General features: G+C 44.7%; 1 protein-coding gene across 1 annotated transcript in view; it reads right to left on the bottom strand.

Annotated features, from left to right (window-relative positions):
* itgb3a (integrin beta 3a) overlaps positions 1-25,201 on the bottom strand; it is a 62,723-nt gene that overhangs the window by 15,497 nt on the left and 22,025 nt on the right. Inside the window, exons 6-13 of the mRNA XM_060901895.1 lie at positions 24,242-24,403; positions 23,466-23,561; positions 22,696-22,785; positions 21,923-22,057; positions 20,117-20,546; positions 9,183-9,408; positions 8,993-9,093; positions 7,632-7,751 (exon numbers count right to left, since the gene is read on the bottom strand). Coding sequence (XP_060757878.1) covers positions 7,632-7,751; positions 8,993-9,093; positions 9,183-9,408; positions 20,117-20,546; positions 21,923-22,057; positions 22,696-22,785; positions 23,466-23,561; positions 24,242-24,403 — 1,360 coding nt within the window. The remainder of the gene's footprint in view (positions 1-7,631; positions 7,752-8,992; positions 9,094-9,182; positions 9,409-20,116; positions 20,547-21,922; positions 22,058-22,695; positions 22,786-23,465; positions 23,562-24,241; positions 24,404-25,201) is intronic.

A 25,201-nucleotide genomic window follows, 5' to 3' on the forward strand; every position in this document is an offset into this window, starting at 1 on the left:
CTCCCTGCATGCCAGTCTGAAGGACAGCTCCTGGGTTGACAAACTCCCATGGGTCATGCTGGGCATCAGGACAGCACCAAAGGAAGACCTCCAGTCCTCCTCGGCAGAGCTGGTCTATGGTCAGCCACTGCGCGTCCCAGGGGATTTCGTCCCCTGCACCACGACCCCTTGGTCAGCCACACTCCAGCGTTCTTCCCTTTTGGACAATGCCAGGCTGTTTGCGTACAAGCCTACCTCCTGTCACGGTTTGCCGAACTCTCATGTCCCCAGTGGTTTCAGTCAGCTGGCTGTGTTTTCATTCGCGTTGATGGTCACAGAGGACCACTCTGCCCACCTTACGAAGGCCCTTTCCGTGTTGTGGAGGCAGGGAACAAGCACTTTGTGGTAGACATTGGGGGCAAACCGGAGAGTGTGTCCATGGATCATCTTAAACCAGCTCACCTGGATCTAGCCAAGCCAGTCGAGCTGGCCCAACCCCCAAAACGAGGACGACCTGTGGCTAGGCCCCCAGTTCCCGATCCTCCTGATCCTCTGCCATGCCGCGTGGGGACACTGCGGACGGCCACTCAGGAGCTGATTCCGTGTTCCCCCATTCGGCGGAGTCACTGTGGACAGTTGATTCGCCCCCCACATCGTTAATTTTTTTTTTTTAAGTATTTCTATTAGGGTGAATTCTGGGGGGATGTGTGTAGTGCACTCATGAATGTATGCATAATTCACCTTCATAACTGTGTTTGTTACAGCATTGCCATGCAGGTTTTGCTCAGCTGTTTGTTACAGCATTGTCATGCAGGTTTTGCTCAGCTCTTTGTTAAGCACTTATTTATAGATTCACCGTCTTGATTGTTGTGCTTCCAATAATAGTTGCGGTCCCTTTAAGGAACCAGGTGATGTTTTGACACGCTGCTTTTCTGTTCATGCGCAGCACCATGTTTGAGATTGTGGCAGCGGGGGCGTGGTCAAGCGCCGGTCTGTGACAGGAGGGCGGAGGCAGGGAAGGTAAGTGGCAGAATCATTACACCTGACTGCAATTAACCTGTTTGTGTGTGTCTTCCCAGTGACCGCGCCCTATTTAGGGAGGGAGAGCAGAGAGCAGAGGAGCTCTCCCGAACCAGACACCTGATGTGTGTGCGCGTGTGTCTGGCTGTGTGTGTATGTTCCACTGAAAAGTGTAGCAATAAAGCTATTTGTTGAACCTGATCTCTGTCCTGCCGTCCTCTGTGCTCCACCCCTTCATAAGAACTGCTACAGTGGTGCCGAAACCCGGGACCTGGAGCACAGCAGCCTAACCGTCCCATGGAGTCCTCCCCGTTTGCTGAACTGGTCCACACCCTCGCCACGGCCCAGCAAAGCCAGCACCAGGCGCTACTCACCCTCCGAAAGGAGCAAGAAGAGCGGTTCGAGGCCCTGGTGTTGGCCCAACAAGAAGATTGAGAGGCGTTCCGGCACCCGCAGGACGACCCTGAGGCATTCATCACGCTCTTCGAGCAAGTCGCCGAAGCCTCGGGGTGGCCGATGGAGCAGCACGCGGTGCGCCTCCTCCCCCTGCTATCGGGAGAGGCACAGCTGGCCGCACTACAGCTCCCCGCCAACCGCCGGCTGGCCTATGCGGACCTCCGCCGGGCCGTCCTCCAGCGCGTGGGGCGCACCCCAGAACAGCAGCGCCAGCGCTTCCGTGCATTGTGCTTGGAGGAAGTCGGCCGGCCGTTCGCGTTTGGCCAGCAACTCCGGAACGCCTGCTGGTGGTGGCTGAAGGCCGACAACCGTGACGCCGAGGGAGTCATCGACCAGGTGGTGCTGGAACAGTTCATCGCTCGCTTGCCAGCAGGAACTGCGGAGTGGGTCCAGTGCCACCACCCGGCGTCGCTGGATCGGGCAGTCGAGCTGGCGGAGGACCATTTGGTGGCTGTCCCGGAGGCAGGACAGCAGATGGCATCTTCTCTTCTCCCCTCTTCTCTCTCTCTCTTTCCCCCTCCTCCTGTGTCCCGTCCTCGCCCCATTCCTCCACCGCGAAGGCGGGGGCCAGCACCACCCCAGCCGGCCCACCACACCCGCGGTGCCCTCCCGTTTCTCCCTTCTGTGTCTGTCTCTCCCCCACCTCAGGTGAGTGAGCCCCGGATCACCGGTGCAGAGGGAAAGCCCAGGCCGGTTTGCTGGCACTGCGGGGAGCCGGGCCACTTTCAACAGCAGTGCACGTCGATGGAGGTGGGCGCGGTGGTTCGGATCCCCGACGCGCCAGAGGCCGCCCTCGATCGGGCCGGAGCGTATCGCATACCGGTGAGTATCCAAGGGGATACATATCAGGCGTTGGTGGATTCGGGCTGTAATCAGACCTCAATTCACCAAAGCCTGGTTCAAAACGAGGCATTGGGGGGAGCACAGGGGGTGAAGGTGTTGTGTGTGCATGGGGATGTTCACAGCTACCCATTGATGTCAGTCCACATTTTTTTCCGAGGGGAAAAATTTATAGTGAAGGCGGCGGTTAATCCTCGCCTTACCCACTCTTTGATTTTGGGGACTGATTGGCCGGGATTTCGGGGTTTGATGACGTACTTAGTAGAGAGTGGGTCCTGCCATTTAGCAGGGGGAGGTCCCGGTGTCGCTTTGGCGGGAGCAGCTGTCACAGAGCTGTCTACGTCATCTCTGCATCAGAGTGAGGAGCCCCAGGCTCCTCCTCTCTCTCTCGGGGAATTCCTTGCGGATTTCCCGTTAGAACAATCGCGAGACGAGACTCTGCGACATGCGTTTGACCAAGTGAGAGTAATCAATGGTCAAACGCTCCCGCCGAACGCCACTCCGTCCTTCCCCTATTTCTCTATTATGAAGGATAGATTATACCGAGTGACGCAGGACACTCAGACGAAAGAGCAAATCACGCAGCTTTTAATTCCAAAGAGCCGCCGGGAATTGGTATTCCAGGCGGCTCACTTTAATCCCATGGCTGGACACCTAGGGCAGGACAAGACACTAGCCCGAATAATGGCCCGATTCTATTGGCCGGGGATTCGCGGCGATGTTCGTAGGTGGTGTACAGCATGCCGCGAATGCCAGTTAGTAAATCCAGCGGCCATTCCAAAAGCGCCTTTGCGCCCTCTTCCATTGATCGAGACCCCATTTGAGAGAATTGGGATGGATCTCGTCGGGCCATTAGATCGGTCAGCACGAGGGTACCGCTTTATATTAGTTCTGGTGGACTATGTAACGCAATACCCGGAAGCAGTGCCTCTGCGCAATATCTCAGTACAAGGTATTGCAGAGGCACTCTTCCGCGTCATCTCCCGAGTCGGAATCCCGAAAGAGATTCTGACTGATCAAGGCACTACGTTTATGTCACGAACACTGCGCGAACTGTATGGGTTACTGGGGATTAAGCCGATCCGCACCAGTGTGTATCACCCATAAACGGACGGTTTAGTAGAACGGTTCAACCGCACCCTCAAAAATATCATTAAAAAATTCGTAAGTGAGGACGCACGTAATTGGGATAAGTGGCTCGAGCCCTTGTTGTTCTCAGTGCGAGAGGTTCCCCAGGCCTCCACGGGGTTCTCCCCGTTCAAATTATTATATGGGCGTAAGCTGCACGGCATCCTAGACGTGCTGCGGGAAAATTGGGAGGAGGGACCTTCACAAAGCAAGAACGAAATTCAATACGTTATGGACCTGTGCGCAAAACCACACGCTCACCCACCTAACCCAGGAGAATTTGCGGCAGGCCCAGGAACGGCAAGCCCGCCTGTACAACAAGGGTACGCGCCTTAGAGAGTTCACACAGGGAGATAAAGTACTCGTACTGTTGCCCACTTCGAGCTCCAAATTGATCGCCAAGTGGCAAGGTCCCTTTGAGGTCACACGGCGAGTCGGGGACGTCGACTACGAGGTGAGGCGAACGGACAGGGGTGGGGCGCTACAAATTTACCACCTCAATCTCCTTAAACTCTGGAAAGAAGAGGTCCCCGTGGCGTTGGTGTCAGTGGTTCTGGAGAAGGCGGAGCTGGGGCCGGAGGTTCAAAAAGGGGCATTGACATCACGTACCCCTCCGGTCCCCTGTGGAGACCACCTCTCCCCGACCCAGCTCATGGAGGTCACCCAGTTGCAGACCAAAGTTTTCGGATGTGTTCTCGCCCCTGCCCGGTCGCACTAACCTCATAGAGGACCACATAGAGACGGCCCCGGGGGTAGTAGTGCGTAGCCGCCCTTACAGACTACCCAAACACAAAAAAAAGGTGGTTCGGGAAGAACTTTAGACCATGCTCGAAATGGGCATCGTCGAGGAGTCCCACAGTGACTGGAGCAGCCCAGTGGTCTTGGTACCCAAGGCCAACGGGTCGGTCCGGTTCTGTGTGGACTACAGAAATGTCAACGCGGTGTCTAAATTCGACGCGTACCCAATGCCTCGTATCGATGAGTTGCTCGATCGACTCGGCACTGCTCGCTTTTATTCAACGCTGGATTTGACGAAGGGATATTGGCAGATCCCCTTGACTCCACTATCCCGAGAAAAAACGGCCTTTTCCACACCGTTTGGTTTACACCAATTCGTCACCCTTCCGTTTGGGCTGTTTGGGGCACACGCTACGTTTCAGCGGCTGATGGACAGAGTCTTCCGCCCTCACGCCACCTATGCGGCCGCTTATCTAGATGATATCATCATCTATAGTAATGACTGGCAGCGGCACCTCGAACATCTGAGGGCCGTCCTTAGGTCGCTGAGGCGAGTGGGGCTCACAGCCAACCCAAAGAAGTGTGTGATTGGGCGGGTGGAAGTACGGTATCTGGGCTTCCACTTGGGCAACGGGCAGGTGCGTCCCCAAATTAATAAGACGGCAGCGATTGTGGCCTGCCCGAGGCCCAAGACCAAAAAGGGGGTGAGACAGTTCCTGGGGCTGGCTGGCTATTATCGTAGGTTTATACCTAATTATTCGGACGTCACCAGCCCGCTGACTGATCTCACTAAAAAGGGGGCACCAGATCCGGTCCAGTGGACGGAGCAATGCCAGCGGGCTTTTTCGGAGGTAAAGGCTGCACTGTATAGGGGGCCACTTTTACACTCCCCTGACTTTTCTCTCCCCTTTGTGTTGCAGACCGATGCGTCGGACAGAGGGCTGGGGGCGGTTTTGTCCCAGGAGGTGGAGGGGGAGGACCGCCCCGTCCTGTACATCAGCAGGAAGCTGTCAGTGCGTGAGGGGCACTACAGCACGATAGAGAAGGAGTGTCTGGCGATCAAGTGGGCGGTCCTTGCCCTCCGTTACTACCTGCTGGGGCGCCCTTTCACCCTCTGTTCGGACCACGCGCCCCTCCAGTGGCTCCACCGCATGAAAGATGCCAACGCGCGGATCACCCGTTGGTATCTGGCACTCCAACCCTTCAATTTTAAGGTGGTCCACAGGCCGGGGGCGCAGATGGTCGTGGCGGACTTCCTCTCCCATCAAGGGGGGGGCAGTCGGCTGCAGGCCGGACGGCCGCCCGGCCTGAGTCGGGCGGTGGGGGTATGTGGCAGCGGGGGCGTGGTCAAGCGCCGGTCTGTGACAGGAGGGCGGAGTCAGGGAAGGTAAGTGGCAGAATCACTACACCTGACTGCAATTAACCTGTTTGTGTGTGTCTTCCCAGTGACCGCGCCCTATTTAGGGAGGGAGAGCAGAGGAGCTCTCCCGAACCAGACACCTGATGTGTGTGCGCGTGTGTCTAAATTCGACGCGTACCCACACACGTCGATGTGTGTGCGACATGTGTGTGTATATGTTCCACTGAAAAGTGTAGCAATAAAGCTATTTGTTGAACCTGATCTCTGTCCTGCCGTCCTCTGTGCTCCACCCCTTCATAAGAACTGCTCCAGAGATATACTTGTAGTGTTAATAAAAACGACTCACGGCCCTGAGTCTGAAATGTGAGAAGTTGTCAGTTTTCTCATTACAAACGCAACTTCAACAATATCTTACATATCACCAATTCAAGACTCATGTCAAACTATGGCTCATGGAAAATCAGAACTGCAACCACTTCTAACTGTGTTTTATATTTAAATTTTTTAAAATATATTCTGTCTGGGCGGCACGGTGGTGTAGTGGTTAGCGCTGTCGCCTCACAGCAAGAAGGTCCTGGGTTCGAGCCCTGGGGCCGGCGAGGGCCTTTCTGTGCGGAGTTTGCATGTTCTCCCTGTGTCCGCGTGGGTTTCCTCCGGGTGCTCCGGTTTCCCCCACAGTCCAAAGACATGCAGGTTAGGTTATCTGGTGACTCTAAATTGACCGTAGGTGTGAATGTGAGTGTGAATGGTTGTCTGTGTCTATGTGTCAGCCCTGTGATGACCTGGCGACTTGTCCAGGGTGTACCCCGCCTTTCGCCCGTAGTCAGCTGGGATAGGCTCCAGCTTGCCTGCGACCCTGTAGAAGGATAAAGCGGCTAGAGATAATGAGATGAGATGAGATATTCTGTCTGAGGGCGGCACGGTGGTGTAGTGGATAGCGCTGTCGCCTCACAACAAGAAGGTCCAGGTTCGAGCCCCATGGCCGGCGAGGGCCTTTCTGTGCGGAGTTTGCATGTTCTCCCCGTGTCCGCGTGGGTTTCCTCCGGGTGCTCCGGTTTCCCCCACAGTCCAAAGACATGCAGGTTAGGTTAACTGGTAACTCTAAATTGACCGTAGGTGTGAATGTGAGTGTGAATGGTTGTCTGTGTCAGCCCTGTGATGACCTGACGACTTGTCCAGGGTGTACCCCGCCTTTCGCCCATAGTCAGCTGGGATAGGCTCCAGCTTGCCTGCGACCCTGTAGAACAGGATAAAGCGGCTAGAGATAATGAGATGAGATGAGATATTCTGTCTGAGACCGGATTTGTGCAGAGTGTGCCTTGCTGTTGTCTTTGTCTCTGTCCATGTTGTTGTATATTGTGTAATTGTGTATTGTGTTGTTTGCTTCTCCTGGTTCTGTCACTGTCCTGGATTTGTGAACAGTGAATAGTGATGCTGTATCTGTCCCGAATTAGTGTAGGGTTGTATGTGTAATTGTATCTCATTCTGTTTTAGGTCACCTGTCTAGGGACAATGGATGAAAATGAGCAATTATGCTAACTCCGGCATATTTACATGATGCATTTTGTACTATTGTTCATGAATGTGCATTGTCCCTATAATAAATAAATAAATAAATTTTAGTTAATACAATAGAAATTTCATGTCAGGTTCGCAAGATACTACAACCAGCAAATTAACACATCTGAGCAGCTGATATCGGTCTTGACTTGGACTTAAGTTGGTCTCGTCATGATCTTTCCCCTTCTCTCATACTTGGTCTTGACATTGACTCCATTGGCCATTATCTTGGTCTCGACTCAGTCTTGCCTAATGTGGTCTTTGAAGCCAACACTAGTTATTAATCTTGGAAACAATAGATCAATATCAATTAATGGATTAATTATCAGCCAAAGGTTAGTCTGCAATTAACAGTTTTAGTTTGACTTCTTTGTAAGTTCATGTCTGGCTCTTCGGAAGCTCTACTGTTCTTTAGGGAGTGTCTGTTGTGTCATGCAGGGACTGCCAGTACGTACTTGTCTCAAACATGTACCCATGAACTGCACTGAGAATGACTCAATGTTAAAGACGACCTGTGCCAACTCAAAATCTCTGTATCTGCGTGTCTCACCAGGTTTTTTAACAAGGTAGAGAATGGATTTTCCGCTGATATCCTCATAGTACTGGAAGTGCTGAATGCAGTCATCCTTGTCTTTGTAGCTGCAGTTCACTGCGCTCTTCTCATGGAAGACTGGAGAGAGAGAGAGATGGGCTGATTATGCACTGTACATTGTGTTTATTGGCTTAAGTTTTTGGCTATGTGTAGTATTTAAATGATTTATTCAGAAACAAATCATAGGAGGTGAATAAGCCAGAAACAGAAAATAACCTTGGGTTAATATAATATAATATAATATAATATAATATAATATAATATAATATAATATAATATAATATAATATAATATAATATAATATAATATAATATACTTTGAGCAGCACATCTATAATTATATATGCTCCCAATTAAGTTACATTTTAAAATCCCAGGGAATATGTAAACTCAGGAACTAAATTCAAACATATCCTATGTATTCTTCCATATTTCATTGTACTTCCCAGTTCTTTGTGGAGTTCTTTTGAACCTTTTGGCCCACTCCTTCTTCTCCAAATATACAGTACTGTGCAAAAGTCTTAGGCACGTGTAAAGAAGTGCTGTAGACCAAAAATGGCTTAAAAATAATTAAATGAAATGTTTCAACATTAAAATATACTATAAACAGCAGTAAGCCACAATACGTAAATGAAATAAAGTCAATATTTGGTGTGAGACGACTCTTTGCTTTAAAAAAAAGTAGTCTCAGGCACAATGAGTGCAGTTTTATAAGGAAATGAGCTGTAGGTTTTACTGAGCGTCTTACAGAACCAGCCACAGTTCTTCTGGACACTCTGACTGTCATACTTGCGTCTTCATTTTGCACCGAAACCCAATAGCCTTCATGATGTTTTCTTTTTTAATCTGAAAAGTGCTGTCTTATGTAATATGCTGCTCAGATACAAAAAAAAAAAAAAAAAATTCTGTAACATTTAATTTTGTGCTGGAAAATGAACGTTTGGTCCCTAAAATGTTTTTGTACCGACTCGATAATGTAGAAGTCGTAAAATAGAAATCTATCACAAAGTTTGCATGGAAAAAATAATAGAATGCCTAAGACTTTTGCACAGTACTGTATGTAACCCAAATTTGAGATATGTGTGTACTCAGAGTATGACTAGTATTATGCAAAAGTAAATCGACATGACTGAATGTTTCAAACTGATACCGGCTTCCTGTCCGTCTGTCCATCGAAACTACTTCCTTAACTGTTGTCAGCACAAGTCATTATTTCTCACCAGTGCTTGTCTAAAGTGACCCAGATACAGAATAAGATATGATATAATAAGACATGGTAAGTAAATGGAGTACGATGTGTGTGTATGTATATGTGTATACCTAGCTCATCCACTAATTGGATTTCATCTCTGCAGATAGTGTTGCAGCTTTTTTTCTCAAACAGCGGTCCTCTCTTATAGTGCTTACACTCCACACAGTCCCTTCACAAACATATGAATAATTATCACAGTTATTACTAATATCAGACAACCACACACACACTTGTATGCCGAGAAACACGAGTACTCACTTTTTTAAGGTGCAGGAATCAGGGCAGGTGGGACATTTCTCACAGGTTTCACCGTACGCTCCAGGCACCGTGCATTCACACACACCGCATGAACACGCACCACGGCCGCTACACAGCAGCTGTTCAGTGCTGGCCATGCAGGTGTCCGTCCTTGTCGAGCAATTACAGCTCTCACCTGACCAGCCAGTGTGGCACTGACAGTACCCACATGCACAATCACCATGACCTGCACACATACATATCAACACAGTGCGTAAGATTTGAGGCTTTCTAATCGTCATCATCATCACCATCATCATAGGCTTGTTTTCAGCCATGTTTCATATGACTGGCCGTGAACAAGAATCTCATCTCATCTCATCTCATTATCTCTAGCCGGTTTATCCTTCTACAGGGTCGCAGGCAAGCTGGAGCCTATCCCAGCTGACTACGGGTGAAAGGCGGGGTACACCCTGGACAAGTCGCCAGGTCATCACAGGGCTGACACAGACACAGACAACCATTCACACTCACATTCACACCTACGGTCAATTTAGAGTCACCAGTTAACCTAACCTGCATGTCTTTGGACTGTGGGGGAAACTGGAGCACCCAGAGGAAACCCACGCGGACACGGGGAGAACATGCAAACTCCACACAGAAAGGCCCTCACCGGCCACGGGGCTCGAACCCGGACCTTCTTGCTGTGAGGCGACAGCGCTAACCACTACACCACCGTGCCGCCTGAACAAGAATTGCTTTTGAAAAGAAAATCTTCTGGTTAGAATTCACGTTACTTAAAGGGGCCAGCTCATCCTTCCCAGAAGCGTCTGTGCCAAGTCAGAAGTCGCCATTTTCGTATCCATGGATATTCCACTGTTTGAAAAACAATCCACAACAATCTCATGACATCCTAAGCCATAGATCATAAATTGTAACGTGAAATAGAAGATATTTTATCAAAGTAGTGATATTTTAAATTATTTCGACCGATCCATTCCGTTTTTGTATGGTTATTCCTTTGTAATGGACGAGAACCAGCCTTGGCTGTGTTGCAGGCAGCCAGGAAGGTAAGAAGATATCCGGCATATTCTATTCAAAACTTCCATGTATGACATATACAGTACCAGTCAAAAGTTTGCACACACATACTCTTTCATAGTAATGAGTAAATGTGTCCAAACTTTTGACAGGTACTATAGATGAAGAAAAAGTTCGAGATGGATTTCTAAGGGATCACTAAGAGTAAATTTGCAGAGGTTTTGCTGCACAGAAAGCTAGCAGAGTAGCCGTCACATGATTTCAAAATAAAAACAACAAACTGGAATCTGGGAAGGGTGAGTCGGGCCCTTTAAGCAGCTCTCAAATACACTGTAATATACATGCTCAGCTATTATTATTATTCAACTAAAATCATTTTATTTATAAAAACCTCATTATAAGTAATGAGTTAAATAATTATCTACAGCACATCATCATAATGAATTTCAATAATTAGTTATTATAACTAACAAAACCCAAAGGAATATTTTGTCACTCAAAACGCTATAGAAATTGAATTTTAAAAAATTATATATAGTCTATATATTATTTTAAGCCATTTTTTATACATATATAGTATAAATAGTGTATGAAGATGGCTCAAAAATAATAAAAATTATAAAAGTGACCAAAAATGGCTTAAAAATAATGAAATGAAATGTTTCAACATTAAATAAAATACTATAAACAGCAGTAAGCTATAATAAATGAAACAAAGTCAATATTTGGTGTGAGACGACCCTTTGTTAAGAAAAAAATAGTAGTCTGAGGTACAGTGAGTGCAGTTTTATGCGGAAATGAGCTGTAGGTTTTACTGAGCATCTTCCAGAACCAGCCACAGTTCTTCTGGACACTTTGACTGTCACACTTACATCTTCATTTTGCACCAAAAACCCAGCAGCCTTCATTATGTTTTCTTTTTTAATCTGAAAAGTGGTCTCTTATGTAATATGCTGCTCAGATACAAACAATTTTTTTTCTGTAGCATTTAATTTTGTGCTGGAAAATGAACGTTTGGACTCTAAAATGTTTTTGTACTGACTCGATAATGTAGAAGTCATAAAATAGAAATCTATCACAAAGTTTGTATGGAAAAAAAATAGAGTGCCTAAGACTTTTGCACAGCAGTCAAGTTAAGTTTATTTGTATAGCGCTTTTAACAATAAACATTGTCGCAAAGCAGCTTTACAGAATTTGAACGACTTAAAATATGAGCTAATTTTATCCCTAATCTATTCCTAAATGAGCAAGCCTGTGGCAACGGTGGCAAGGAAAAACTCCCTCAGACGACATGAGGAAGAAACCTCGAGAGGAACCAGACTCAAAAGGGAACCCATCCCCATCCAGGCTACAACAGACAACATGACTATAACATTAACAGTCTTAACATAAAGTCAGCTTCGTTGATGCTATAAACCCCCCACCGACGGAAACCCGAGCGCAAAACCGTTCATGACAACCGTAGTCCCAAAGTCAGCAAGTCAACTGCAGTCCTAGAGTCAAGTCAAGTCAGCAAGTCAACTGCAGTCCCCAGCCACAAAAGCACCACTGCAAGAGTCCAGAGCGTCCTCCAGGCGCGACCCCCAACTGTCCACATGGGGCCGCCCTCCACAGGAGCAATGCGATGAGACTCCAACCAGACACAGGGCATCAGGATGGATCAGGCAGGTCCGAGGAGCAGCCTGTATATACCAGTACTGTATGTAACCCCAATTTGAGATATGTGTGTACTCAGAGTATGACTAGTATTATACAAAAGTAAACTGACATGACTGAATGTTTCAAACTGATACCGGTTTCCTGTCCATCTGTCCATCGAAACTACTTCCTTAACTGTTGTCAGCACAAGTCATTACTTCTCACCAGTGCGTGTCTAAAGTGACCCAGATACAGAATAAGATATGATATAATAAGACATGGTAAGTAAATGGAGTATGATGTGAGTGTATGTGTATGTGTATACCTAGCTCATCCACTAATTGGATTTCATCTCTGCAGATAGTATTGCAGAGATGACATATGCTGCTCAGATATAAATTTTTTTTCCTTTAACATTTAATTTTGTGCTGGAAAACAAACTTTTGGAACTCCAATGTTTTTGTACTGACTCGATAATGTAGAAGTCATAAAATAGAAATCTATAACAAAGTTTGTATGAAAAAACATAGAGTGTCTAATACTTTTGCACAGTGTGTATTATATATACACACATATACAAAACTCATCTCATCTCATTATCTCTAGCCGCTTTATCCTGTTCTACAGGGTCGTAGGCAAGCTGGAGCCTATCCCAGCTGACTACAGGCGAAAGGCGGGGTACACCCTGGACAAGTCGCCAGGTCATCACAGGGCTGACACATAGACACAGACAACCATTCACACTCACATTCACACCTACGGTCAATTTAGAGTCACCAGTTAACCTAACCTGCATGTCTTTGGACTGTGGAGGAAACCAAAGCACCCGGAGGAAACCCACGCAGACACGGGGAGAACATGCAAACTCTGCACAGAAAGGCCCCCGCCGGCCACGGGGCTCGAACCCGGACCTTCTTGCTGTGAGGTGACAGCGCTAACCACTACACCACCGTGCCACCTATACAAAACTGGAAACACAAAACAAACTGAAATTTAAAAAAAAAGCCCTTAAACTCATAGGAATTGTCAGTGTTGTCTGCTCCTATATCTACATAGTTTTGCTATATATTTATTGTTTTTCAGAAGTTACTGAATAATATGCTTTATGACAAATAACTGGTTATGGGAATAAACCAGAAGATATAAATGCTAAATAAAATATCTCCAAAAATAAAACCTAATAGAAACAAACAAAAATAAAATTAACCTGAACTGAATCACAAATGAAAATTGAAAGTAATATTTAAAAAAAAAAAATCTAACCTATAAAGTAAAATAAACTGATGTGTCACACCTTTTGCCACTTCCTCTGGCTGAACCTGCCCTTTCCTTGTTACTACAAGTGCCATTATGTGTCACTCACCTAGTAATGTTTACTTTTGCTTTTAGTCATTTAAAAGATGCCTTGTCCAGAAATGGTTAAGAGCAAAGTGAAAAACAAACAAACAAACAAACAAACAAACACCACTGAATTAGGTTCCACTCCTCCTTTTCAACCCTATAGACCAAAAACACAGGATATTGCAGAACTTCATCATATCTTAGTCTAACCTTGCCTAATCATCAAATCTCTTTTCCTGTGTTAAAACCAACCATTTGTCAGATCTCTACGTGGCGTTTAGCTTCGTAATCTTTTTATTTTGCATCTGTGCTTGTCACATCCTGTTTGGGCCTGATCCCCTGTCATTAATGAATGCAACGTAACCATAAAGTTGCCAAATATTGCATCTTGAAGACTTTTTATAAGTATACTTATTTGTAAACCTAACTTCCTCTTATCACTAACCATTTGAGCTTCTTGTAACTCTTGCTGAAAAAATGGTACCTACTGCCATCTGGCAAGGCACGCTGCAATATAGATGCGAGTAGGGAGTCAAACTCTCGTGGTTACCAGAGGACTAGCCCCCCCACTGTAACCCTAGCTATGTAATAGGCGAGAGGCCGAGGGCTACAGAAATGTAGATCGGCACCGCCCTATGCGCCACATGGCGTGGAAAGGACTTTGATTTGATCTCTTGCTGAAGCATTCAGTTTGCCTCCTTGTCATGGCCCTGTTCTCATCAAGTAGCTTGGAGGGCATCTGTTTAAACTGAAATCTAGGGTATTTCCTTTAAAGATTTTCAAACGGGAAACCAAGGCTAACTGAAATTTGAAATGACGAACTTCCTGCAGGAAGCAAATTTTTAACAGCCCCTGTCATAACAGAAATAAAGGGCACAGTGTGTAACAGAAGTCTGGTCTATTACACAGTGGATTAATGTACATGGAACCCATAAACATATTATACATGTGAACTGGGTGGGGTCTGGGTGATGATTATCAGGCCAAAAATTAGAGCTTGACAAAATCTCATCTCATCTCATTATCTCTAGCTGCTTTATCCTTCTACAGGGTCGCAGGCAAGCTGAAGCCTATCCCAGCTGACTACGGGCAAAAGGCGGGGTACACCCTGGACAAGTCGCCAGGTCATCACAGGGCTGACACATAGACACAGACAACCATTCACACTCACATTCACACCTACGGTCAATTTAGAGTCACCAGTTAACCTAACCTGCATGTCTTTGGACTGTGGGGGAAACCGGAGCACCCGGAGGAAACCCACGCGGACACGGGGAGAACATGCAAACTCCACACAGAAAGGCCCTCGTCGGCCACAGGACCTTCTTATTGTGAGGCGACAGCGCTAACCACTACACCACCGTGCCGCCCCAGTATAAAGATACACAGATAAATTATTGAACACGGCAAGATTACTAAAATGTCTTCTTACCTTAGTGAGTTAATGTAAAAGTATGCCACTTCTCTGAAAAATAAATGCTTTGCTGAGCATGTCTCCACAAGTCTCATCTCATCTCATTATCTCTAGCCGCTTTATCCTTCTACAGGGTCGCAGGCAAGCTGGAGCCTATCCCAGCTGACTACGGGCGAAAGGCGGGGTACACCCTGGACAAGTCGCCAGGTCATCACAGGGCTGACACATAGACACAGGCAACCATTCACACTCACATCTACGGTCAATTTAGAGCCACCAGTTAACCTAACCTGCATGTCTTTGGACTGTGGGGGAAACCGGAGCACCCGGAGGAAACCCACGCGGACACGGGGAGAACATGCAAACTCCGCACAGAAAGGCCCTCGCCAGCCCCGGGGCTCGAACCCAGGACCTTCTTGCTGTGAGGTGACAGCGCTAACCACTACACCACCGTGCCGCCCCAGCATAAAGATACACAGATAAATTATTGAACACGGCAAGATTACTAAAATGTCTTCTTACCTTAGTGAGTTAATGTAAAAGTATGCCACTTCTCTGAAAAATAAATGCTTTGCTGAGCATGTCTCCACAAGTATTGTGTGCAATTTTGCACTGATTATCTCATCTCATCTCATTATCTCTAGCCGCTTTATCCTTCTACAGGGTCGCAGGCAAGCTGGAGCCTATCCCAGCTGACTACGGGCGAAAGGCGGGGTACACCCTGGACAAGTCGCCAGGTTATCACAGGGCTGACACATAGACACAGACAACCATTCACACTCACATTCACACCTACGGTCAATTTAGAGTCACCAGTCAACCTAACCTGCATGTCTTTGGACTGTGGGGGAAACCGGAGCACCCGGAGGAAACCCACGCGGACACGGGGAGAACATGCAAACTCCACACAGAAAGGCCCTCGCCGGCCCCGGGGCTCGAACCCAGGACCTTCTTGCTGTGAGGCGACAGCGCTAACCACTACACCACCGTGCCGCCCGCACTGATTATGGTTCAGCAATATATCACAAATATTATGGCACAGAAAATGAGACATGTGGCAGCATGGTGGGCAGCAGCAGATAGCACAGCTCCAGGATCAGAAGCTGCTAGAAACTGCCATGACATTCAAATCCAAGGTGACATTCATGGCACTGTATGTAAACTTCTGACCACAACTGTAGTCTGACAGTGACTTTTTTTTAGATTAAAAAAAGTGCAAATGTTCTTCTCCTGTCTGCATGGGTTTTCTCTGGGTTCTTTGATTTCCTCTCACTTTCCAAAAAACATGCTGGTAGGTAGATTAGCTATGCTAAATTGCCCCTAGGTATGAATAGGTTTGCTAGCTGATTGCTTTCTGGAAAACAATTTTCCACCAGTGCCTAATTGTTTCTCGTTCATGATTCAGCTACAAATCCAGGGTGTATACTGTGCATGACTGACTACATTGCTTCATCTTTATTGCACAAGTTCATTAGGTCTAATGACTCACCATCAAATCACTTTTTGCAAGATCACAATCAGAGACAGCACAAACAACAGACACAAATAGACAAACTAAAAAAAATCTTTAAGGAAAAGTAAAACAGTCACTATTATTCAGAATACCCCCACCAGCACAAATGTAGTTGATGATGTAGATAATGTAGATATCGCATCATCATATCACCCACCCCAGTGATTACTGAGTAGAAATGCAACCACCAAAAGTCCCTACTCAAAGCTTACTAAAAGTATTTGAATTTAAACAAATCCATGATGAAGGCCCTTGGATGAGATGTGACACATCTTCAGGATTATGACCCAAAGACCAGGCCCTGATCCACTACAAAGTCTTCACACATAAACATAATCTCAAATGAACCCAAACAAACATACACGCAGACGTACGCATATTTAATCTAAGCTCTACACAAACAACCACACTGCTTACTCAACAATACAGTGAATCCACTCTGCCTAGTACAGCATTACACAAGATCTGCTCCACAGCTGAGGCTATGCACAGACATGCTAAAAGGATGGATTTCATAATAAATCACAAACGGTAGGTACAGTGATGCTGACTGCAGAGCTCTACTCATTACCTTATACAGTGGGGCAAAAAAGTATTTAGTCAGTCACCAGTTGTGCAAGTTCTCCCACTTAAAAAGATGAGAGGCCTGTAATTTTCATCATAGGTACACCTCAGCTATGAGAGACAAAATGAGAAAAAAAAATCCAGAAAATCACATTGTCTGTCTGATTTTTAAAGAATTTATTTGCAAATTATGGTGGAAAATAAGTATTTGGTCAATAACAAAAGTTCATCTCAATACTTTGTTATATACCCTTTGTTGGCAATGACAGAGGTCAAACATTTTCTGTAAGTCTTCACAAGGTTTTCACACACTGTTGCTGGTATTTTGGCCCATTCCTCCATGCAGATCTCCTCTAGAGCAGTGATGTTTTGGGGCTGTCACTGGGCAACATGGACTTTCAACTCCCTCCAAAGATTTTCTATGGGGTTGAGATCTGGAGACTGGCTAGGCCACTCCAGGACCTTGAAATGCTTCTTACGAAGCCACTCCTTCGTTGCCCAGGCGGTGTGTTTGGGATCATTGTCATGCTGAAAGACCCAGCCACATTTCATCTTCAATGCCTTTGCTGATGGAAGGAGGTTTTCACTCAAAATCTCACGATACATGGCCCCATTCATTCTTTCCTTTACACGGATCAGTCGTCCTGGTCCCTTTGCAGAAAAACAGCCCCAAAGCATGATGTTTCCACCCCCATGCTTCACAGTAGGTATGGTGTTCTTTGGATGCAACTCAGCATTCTTTCTCCTCCAAACATGACAAGTTGAGTTTTTACCAAAAAGTTCTATTTTGGTTTCATCTGACCATATGACATTCTCCCAATCCTCTTCTGGATCATCCAAATGCTCTCTAGCAAACTTCAGACGGGCCTGGACATGTACTGGCTTAAGCAGGGGGACACGTCTGGCACTGCAGGATTTGAGTCCCTGGCGGCGTAGTGTGTTACTGACCTAGCCTTTGTTACTTTGGTCCCAGCTCTTTGCAGGTCATTCACTAGGTCCCCCCATGTGGTTCTGGGATTTTTGCTCACCGTTCTTGTGATCATTTTGACCCCACGGGGTGAGATCTTGCGTGGAGCCCTAGATCAAGGGAGATTATCAGTGGTCTTGTATGTCTTCCATTTTCTAATAATTGCTCCCACAGTTGATTTCTTCACACCAAGCTGCTTACCTATTGCAGATTCAGTCTTCCCAGCCTGGTGCAGGTCTACAGTTTTGTTTCTGGTGTCCTTTGACAGCTCTTTGGTCTTGGCCATAGTGGAGTTTGGAGTGTGACTGTTTGAGGTTGTGGACAGGTGTCTTTTATACTGATAACGAGTTCAAACAGGTGCCATTAATACAGGTAACCAGTGGAGGACAGAGGAGCCTCTTAAAGAAGAAGTTACAGGTCTGTGAGAGCCAGAAATCTTGCTTGTTTGTAGGTGACCAAATACTTATTTTACCGAGGAATTTACCAATTAATTCATTAAAAATCCTACAATGTGATTTCCTGGATTCTTTCCCCCCATTCTGTCTCTCATAGTTGAAGTGTACCTATGATGAAAATTACAGGCCTCTCTCATCTTTTTAAGTGGGAGAACTTGCACAATTGGTGGCTGACTAAATACTTTTTTGCCCCACTGTATTATTACCATGTATAGTGAGGTACGATTACTTTACAGAAGTGTAGTTATAATTCAGTGGCGAACCGTTACTATTAGAGCTGGGACTTCAGCTCAGCCAAAACTTAGCCAGACACCAAAAAAGCAACAGGGCAAAGGATTAGCGGCAGGCTGCCAGGTCACTCCGTTGTGTGTAGTTACTGATGTTGATTTTAAAAGTAAGTAAGTAAATTACATCGGGAAATGAATACTTAAGTCTGAGTGAAAAACACTGGGGCGAATGTGTCTAACTGACTATAACCAGTCAGTTACTCTAATAATAACTAAACGTCTCTGTGTGGCTAATAGATGATGCAGAGGAGGTGAAGAGTTGATCTGTCAGCATTTATTCTGGAAAACAACGAATGACAGGGCTATCAACACACGGAGGCAGGGGAAAGAATTCTGGCATCCCGACAACAGAATACACCAGTTAGCACCCAGTCAAATGGCTACTCGGATAAACACTCAACTTTTCACATGGAATTTCATCTCATCTCATCTCATTATCTCTAGCCGCTTTATCCTGTTCTACAGGGTCGCAGGCAAGCTGGAGCCTATCCCAGCTGACTACAGGCGAAAGGCGGGGTACACCCTGGACAAGTCGCCAGGTCATCACAGGGCTGACACATAGACACAGACAACCATTCACACTCACATTCACACCTACGGTCAATTTAGAGTCACCAGTTAGCCTAACCTGCGTGTCTTTGGACTGTGGGGGAAACCGGAGCACCCGGAGGAAACCCACGCGGCCATGGGGAGAACATGCAAACTCCGCACAGAAAGGCCCTCGCCGGCCACGGGGCTCAAACCTGGACCTTCTTGCTGTGAGGCGAGAGCGCTAACCACTACACCACTGTGCCGCCCCAATAAACATCATATATTGGGAAAAATAAAAATACTCTATTAATGAATATTGTCCATGCAGGATTCACAAAGCCAGCTTACCCCTTTCCAGACATCCCAATCAGGATAATATCCATAGGTGTGTTACACTAATTAACGCCCCATCAGAAACAATAGTGGAACCATTAACAGAACCCAACAAATTAACATATTTTACAATAGAGGGATTTGGGGAAGTTCACAAAAAAACCTGAAAACTTTATTCATATGAAATTATGACATTGCTACATGTGCGTGGCAGAAGGATCTGGAGACAGAAATCTTAGTTTCTCGGTTGTTAGCTTGTGCTACTTGCTCTCAATAGCAGTGGCTTGACTGCTTTATTAGCATTTGCTAACACTACTGATGAATGCTACACTGGCTGGAAGGTTACTTCACTGCTGCGCTGACTGCGCCGACTCGCAGTTAAGCTCATGTTGGCCTTTGAGAAGGTTTAGGGCAATACATTTTTGGTCCCTCCCACTATAAATCAAAATCTGATTGGTTAATTCATCTGTCATTTCCTATATAAACACACGCTGCCATGGCCTTCTGTCCCTGCAATGAAGTCCTAACCAATGAGTGAGCCAGCTCTAAACACTTCTCTGCCTAGAGACAACAAACAAACAAAAAAACCTCATTGGATAACTCTATTTTAATGTTTTCAGGACAGTAACCCTTTAATTTCTGAAGCAAATTTGATAGAAAATAAGGCCAAGTTAGAATTAGAAGAGAATAATTATCATGAAATTATGAAAGAAATTAAAGAATGAAAGAAATTAAATATAGCATTTGAAATGCTGACATGTTTGGGCCTTCTCTCAAGGCCTGGAAGGCCCTGATGGTTCCCATCTGTTATAATTGCCTTCAATAACCATCATGGCATTGATGTGTGAATGTGAATGAACTTGTTCCTCACCAGAGCAAAGTTGACCTTTGAAGTGGATGCAGCTGAAGTCGTCACACTCGCAGTATTTGCCCCACACCTTCCCAAATTCATTTGAGTAACAGCTACACTGGCCGCACACACAGTCACCTCGCCCACTGCAGATAGCTGTGCCACCGGAGGGTTTACAGCTGCCCGTGTCTGTGGGCTTGTATTCGGCCTCGGTGCACTCGCACTGCTGACCCAGGCGTCCTGGATCACACAGACACACACCACACTCCAGCGTGCCATTGCCGTTGTGACAAGCAGGGCTAGCAGGCTGAGCAGAATCTTGGCATGAACAGTTGCATGCAAATTCAACAGTAACATGCAGTGTGTCTTTAAATCCTAGAGGCTTGATGATGAATGTATGATTCTTCTCTTTAGGACAGCCACGGAGCTTTGCCTCAACATGGAATGACACCTAAATGAGATACACAGAAATACATTTTTATTTTGATACAATTTTGTTCCCATATGTCCCAGCCTGAGAATAAAGATGTGACTATAGTAACTGTAGAGGATAAGTTCTGACCTTATATCATCATATTATTGTCAGTTTCTTTCAGGTTTGGTTTATTAAAGGTATAGTCAGTGATTTTGGCTGAAGGTAACTGTGAGGGAAATTTAGTGGATGAACATTCCTATTCTCTGTGTTTCTGTGTGTTGAGCTCAAGTGGCCTAATATACTGAGAAAGATGTTTTTTCCAATGTTGTAATCGCTTTTCTGTGGCCTTGATGGTAATGAGCAGGGTGCTTGAGTTCGTCCTAACTACGCATCTTCTCATGATGTACAGTAACCACCTTTCCTGACCTCGGTGGTGATACGCAGGGAGCTTGAGCTCTCCCTAACTTGCATCTGCCTGCATGTACCAAAGCATGCCAGGTGCACTCATTAGCAAAACTTCATAGAAAATCTTGAGCCAATCATGTGAAGACACAAGCAGTGAGCGAATGCCTTTAGAAGTATAATAGATACAGCCAAAAAAACACAACTCAGAGTGCGCGTACTCTCGGCATCACTGAAGTGGTGTCTTCTACTCTTCTTCCATTCTTCTCTTTCCTTTCCTATTTTATATATCTTTATATGATCTACTATAATAAATAACTGAAAAGACGACTGCTAAGCGTTCTGAAGTGTTTATTAGAAATTTCCATTACAGTCTGGAACAAAAAACAACAATCTGTCCATTCAGGAACTCAACCAAAACCACATCTAAAATATAAGGAGCTTTCTTAATTAACAGGCAGCACAATTCACAAGTCTGGATTTTAGTGGGGGCGGCACGGTGATGTAGTGGTTAGCGCTGTCGCCTCACAGCAAGAAAATTCTGGGTTTGAGCCCAGTGGCCGGCGAGGGCCTTTCTGTGTGGAGTTTGCATGTTCTCCCCGTGTCTGAGTGGGTTTCCTCCCAGTGCTCCGGTTTCCCCCACAGTCCAAAGACATGCAGGTTAGGTTAACTGGTGGCTCTAAATTGACCGTAGGTGTGAATGTGAGTGTGAATGGTTGTCTGTGTCTATGTGTCAGCCCTGTGATGACCTGGCGACTTGTCCAGGGTGTACCCTCCCTCTCACCCGTAGTCAGCTGGGATAGGCTCCAGCTTGCCTGCGACCCTGTAGAACAGGATAAAGCGGCTAGAGATAATGAGATAAGATGAGAAGCAGAGTTAATCTAAACCTGAAGTATTAATGCCAGTCATGGTGGTTGTACAGGATTTGTTTCCCTTCTTGCTGCAAAGTTGGTACAAATCTCATGTAACCTCAGGTGAGATGATCAACTAGATTTTCATGAGTTACTCACTGTGTCTCCGATTTGAAGTCCTGAGCAGGATCTAACGCCAGGTATTAACTCTCCGTTGAGACATGTGGCATTAAACAACAAGCTCAGCTCATCTGGAACATCCAACACCTCCAACTCTGCTTTCGATCTGATATTCTACAGGGGTAAAAGGGCATAGAGTCACCATCATGTTGTTCAGTATGCTCTAAATTTACTGTATCATTACTAGTTTTCAGGCCTACACCAAAATACTGTTGAGTTATGAATTCAGATTGGTCAGAAGGTATTTAATAACAGTACAGCTCAGGCAGTTGTTCCAGCTATAATTCAATTCATATGTTATATTAATGTGCTTGTTACAAAATGTATCATTTCTAGAGCAAAACTAATTTACAGGGACCTTTATGTAATCTAAGGCTATTAATCAACTGATTAAGATGTGTATATTTAGCAAAGAAAAGCATATAGTTGATATTATGATCTTAGCTAGAAGAAGGAATAAGACACCTGGATCATGTAAATTAAATTAAAATTAAATTAAAATAAAAAATTATGCTGTTTTTTTTTTTAGAAAAATAATCAACTTTGGCATGGTGAAAGTAACTCCACATTATGTTGGGTAGCATCACACTACTCTATTGTTGATTATTTTCCTATAATACCACTGTCCAGAGTGTTTTATTCTTTATATTTTGGAATGATAACTTTCATACTGCTGCCCGATTGGAGCGAAGACATGGATGTCATGTTACAATGTTAATATAAAGCTGGGAATTGTGTAGTGTCTAGCTCACTGCATATGCATCCTGGATGAGTTGGATAACATTCTTCGAGTCATGCGACAGTTGTCCAACAGTGGTACCAGGAATCAGCTTACTGTAATTCTGACAGATGAAATAAAAAAATCAATGAATGGGTACAGAGGTGCAACAATTAACAGTTATTCCACGAAATCAAGTCGTATATGAGCTGATAGCTGACAAGGCACGGAGCACCAAGTTGGCTATGAGCCATGTATGACAAGATTGAGCAGAATAACTGTTTTATTATATCCACATTCACTGGATTTTGAGAAACAGAGCAGTTTTATTTCTGTTTTGCAAATTTGATAAATAAAAACCTTGTACAAAATGTCCGACAAAATCATTTCCGCTTAGAATGTAAACAAACTGACAAAATGATGGTAGCAATTTGTAAAAAATGCTATAATAATAATTCATGAAAAATAAAAAAAATATGTTCTTACCATCAAATACTTTTATTCCATATTTTGTTGCTTTTTTGTATTTTTGGGGTTTTTGTTTTCGAGTAGAGTTTTTATTTCATCCTCGGTTGGGTCAGCAACATGCGCTGCCATTTTGTTTTTCTCTACTCACAGTATATGAGCTGATAGCCTAGTAGCAGAGTAGCCAATCAGAGCATGTGATTGCTCATATCCAGTGAATGTAGACAGAATAATGTGTAATATGACAGTAGGCAGCAATGGCCACTTTAATGCAAGAATTAAGAGTAAGAAGAGAAAATATGTGTGCGTGAAAGCATATTTCTTTCTTTATGTACTCACAAGGTACAGAGGTAACACCCTATCAGTGACCGCAAAGATGAGGTTGATATTATTCTCAGTCAATTTCTCAGTGAGCATTCCAATGGAAGGATAATCCTACAAAAAAAATATACACAGGATACCAGTGAATAGTTTGGACACAGATACTCATGACTATGAATGAATAAGTTTGTCCAAACTTTTGACTGATACTGTACATCATATACAGCCAACAAATCCACAGCGATATGTCCAGTTTTCAAAATGCCCTCTCAAAATATCATTGTTTTTTTTTAATCCAGGCCTGCATCCCAAACCAGTTTCATCCATCCATCCATTATCTGTAGCCACTTATCTTGTACAGGGTAGCAGGCAAGCTGGAGCCTACCCCAGCAGACTATGGGCGAGAGGCGGAGTACACCCTGGACAAGTCGCCAAATCATCACAGGGCTGACACATAGAGACAAACAACCATTCACACTCACATTCACACCTATGGTCAATTTTGAGCCACCAATTAGCCGAACCTGCATGTATTTGGACTGTGGAGGAAACTATAGCACCCGGAGGAAACCCACACAGACACGGGGAGAACATGGAAACTCCACACAGAAAGGCCCTCGTCGGCCACTGGGCTTGAACCCAGAACCTTCTTGCTGTGAGGCGACAGCACTAACCACTACACCACCGTGCCGCCCAACCATCTTCAATACATTCTATTTCAAATTAATCCAAATTTGTCATCCTACATCAGACAGAAAATTACAATAAACACAAACAAAGCTAGATAGACTGACCAGTATAGCTGTCTTGGCATATCTGTTATTACTATTAAGGTGACATTTTCCATCATTGGGCTGGACAAGGCCTGCAATTTTGCCATCCAATGCAGCGTGGCTCAAAGCATCTGTAGTATACACCAGCAGGTGGGATGCTTCAGGCCGCCACCCAATTTCATCCTGATACACAGATAGAAAGATGACATAGATAGATCATATAATTAGAATATATAATTTTACATAGATATTCATTGCTGGAATTTAACAACTTCCGACAGACTTCCATTATAAGTGAATTTTGAGTACATTTTTAAAAATTCTTTTACATGGAAATGTGTCAAAATTCTTGTATGTGGTAATCACACATGTCTGAGATGCCATGGATGGAAATAAGGTTGCAAATACTGCATATTAGTTATTTACATTACATATTGTTATATGTACTGTATGACATTTTATAAGTGATAAATGGGAAAAGGTCTTTCTAAAGTAATTAACATTAAAACAAATTAAGTAAGGAATAAAACACAAAGGGGCATGTTTTTATGATGTTATATTTTATGCTATTATGCTTTGTTTTTATGTTATGTGTTATGCAGTTACAATATATGTGATCTGATATAAAATACTCCCCAAAGTGTTCTTTTCCTCTTCTACTACAGCAATTTGTCAGTGATTGAAATGTTTTATTTAATAATGAATTACATTTTTTGTCTGTTTTTAGTTACATTTAATGTTGTAGTATGTCTATTTGACAATTTGTAGACAATTATTTAAATAACTGGTGTTGAGTGGTATCAGGTATTTTCCATTCAGCTAGCATGATATTGAGCGAGTCAAAGATGAATTCAGTATCATGCTAGCTGAATGGAATATATCTGATATACCACGAAAAAAAGCCAACCAATATTATTATTATTATTATTATTATTATTATTATTATTATTATAAGACATACACATTCATTTCGGGTGTTCA

This window comes from Neoarius graeffei, chromosome 20 (assembly GCF_027579695.1).
Source record: "Neoarius graeffei isolate fNeoGra1 chromosome 20, fNeoGra1.pri, whole genome shotgun sequence".
Classification (NCBI taxonomy): domain Eukaryota; kingdom Metazoa; phylum Chordata; class Actinopteri; order Siluriformes; family Ariidae; genus Neoarius; species Neoarius graeffei.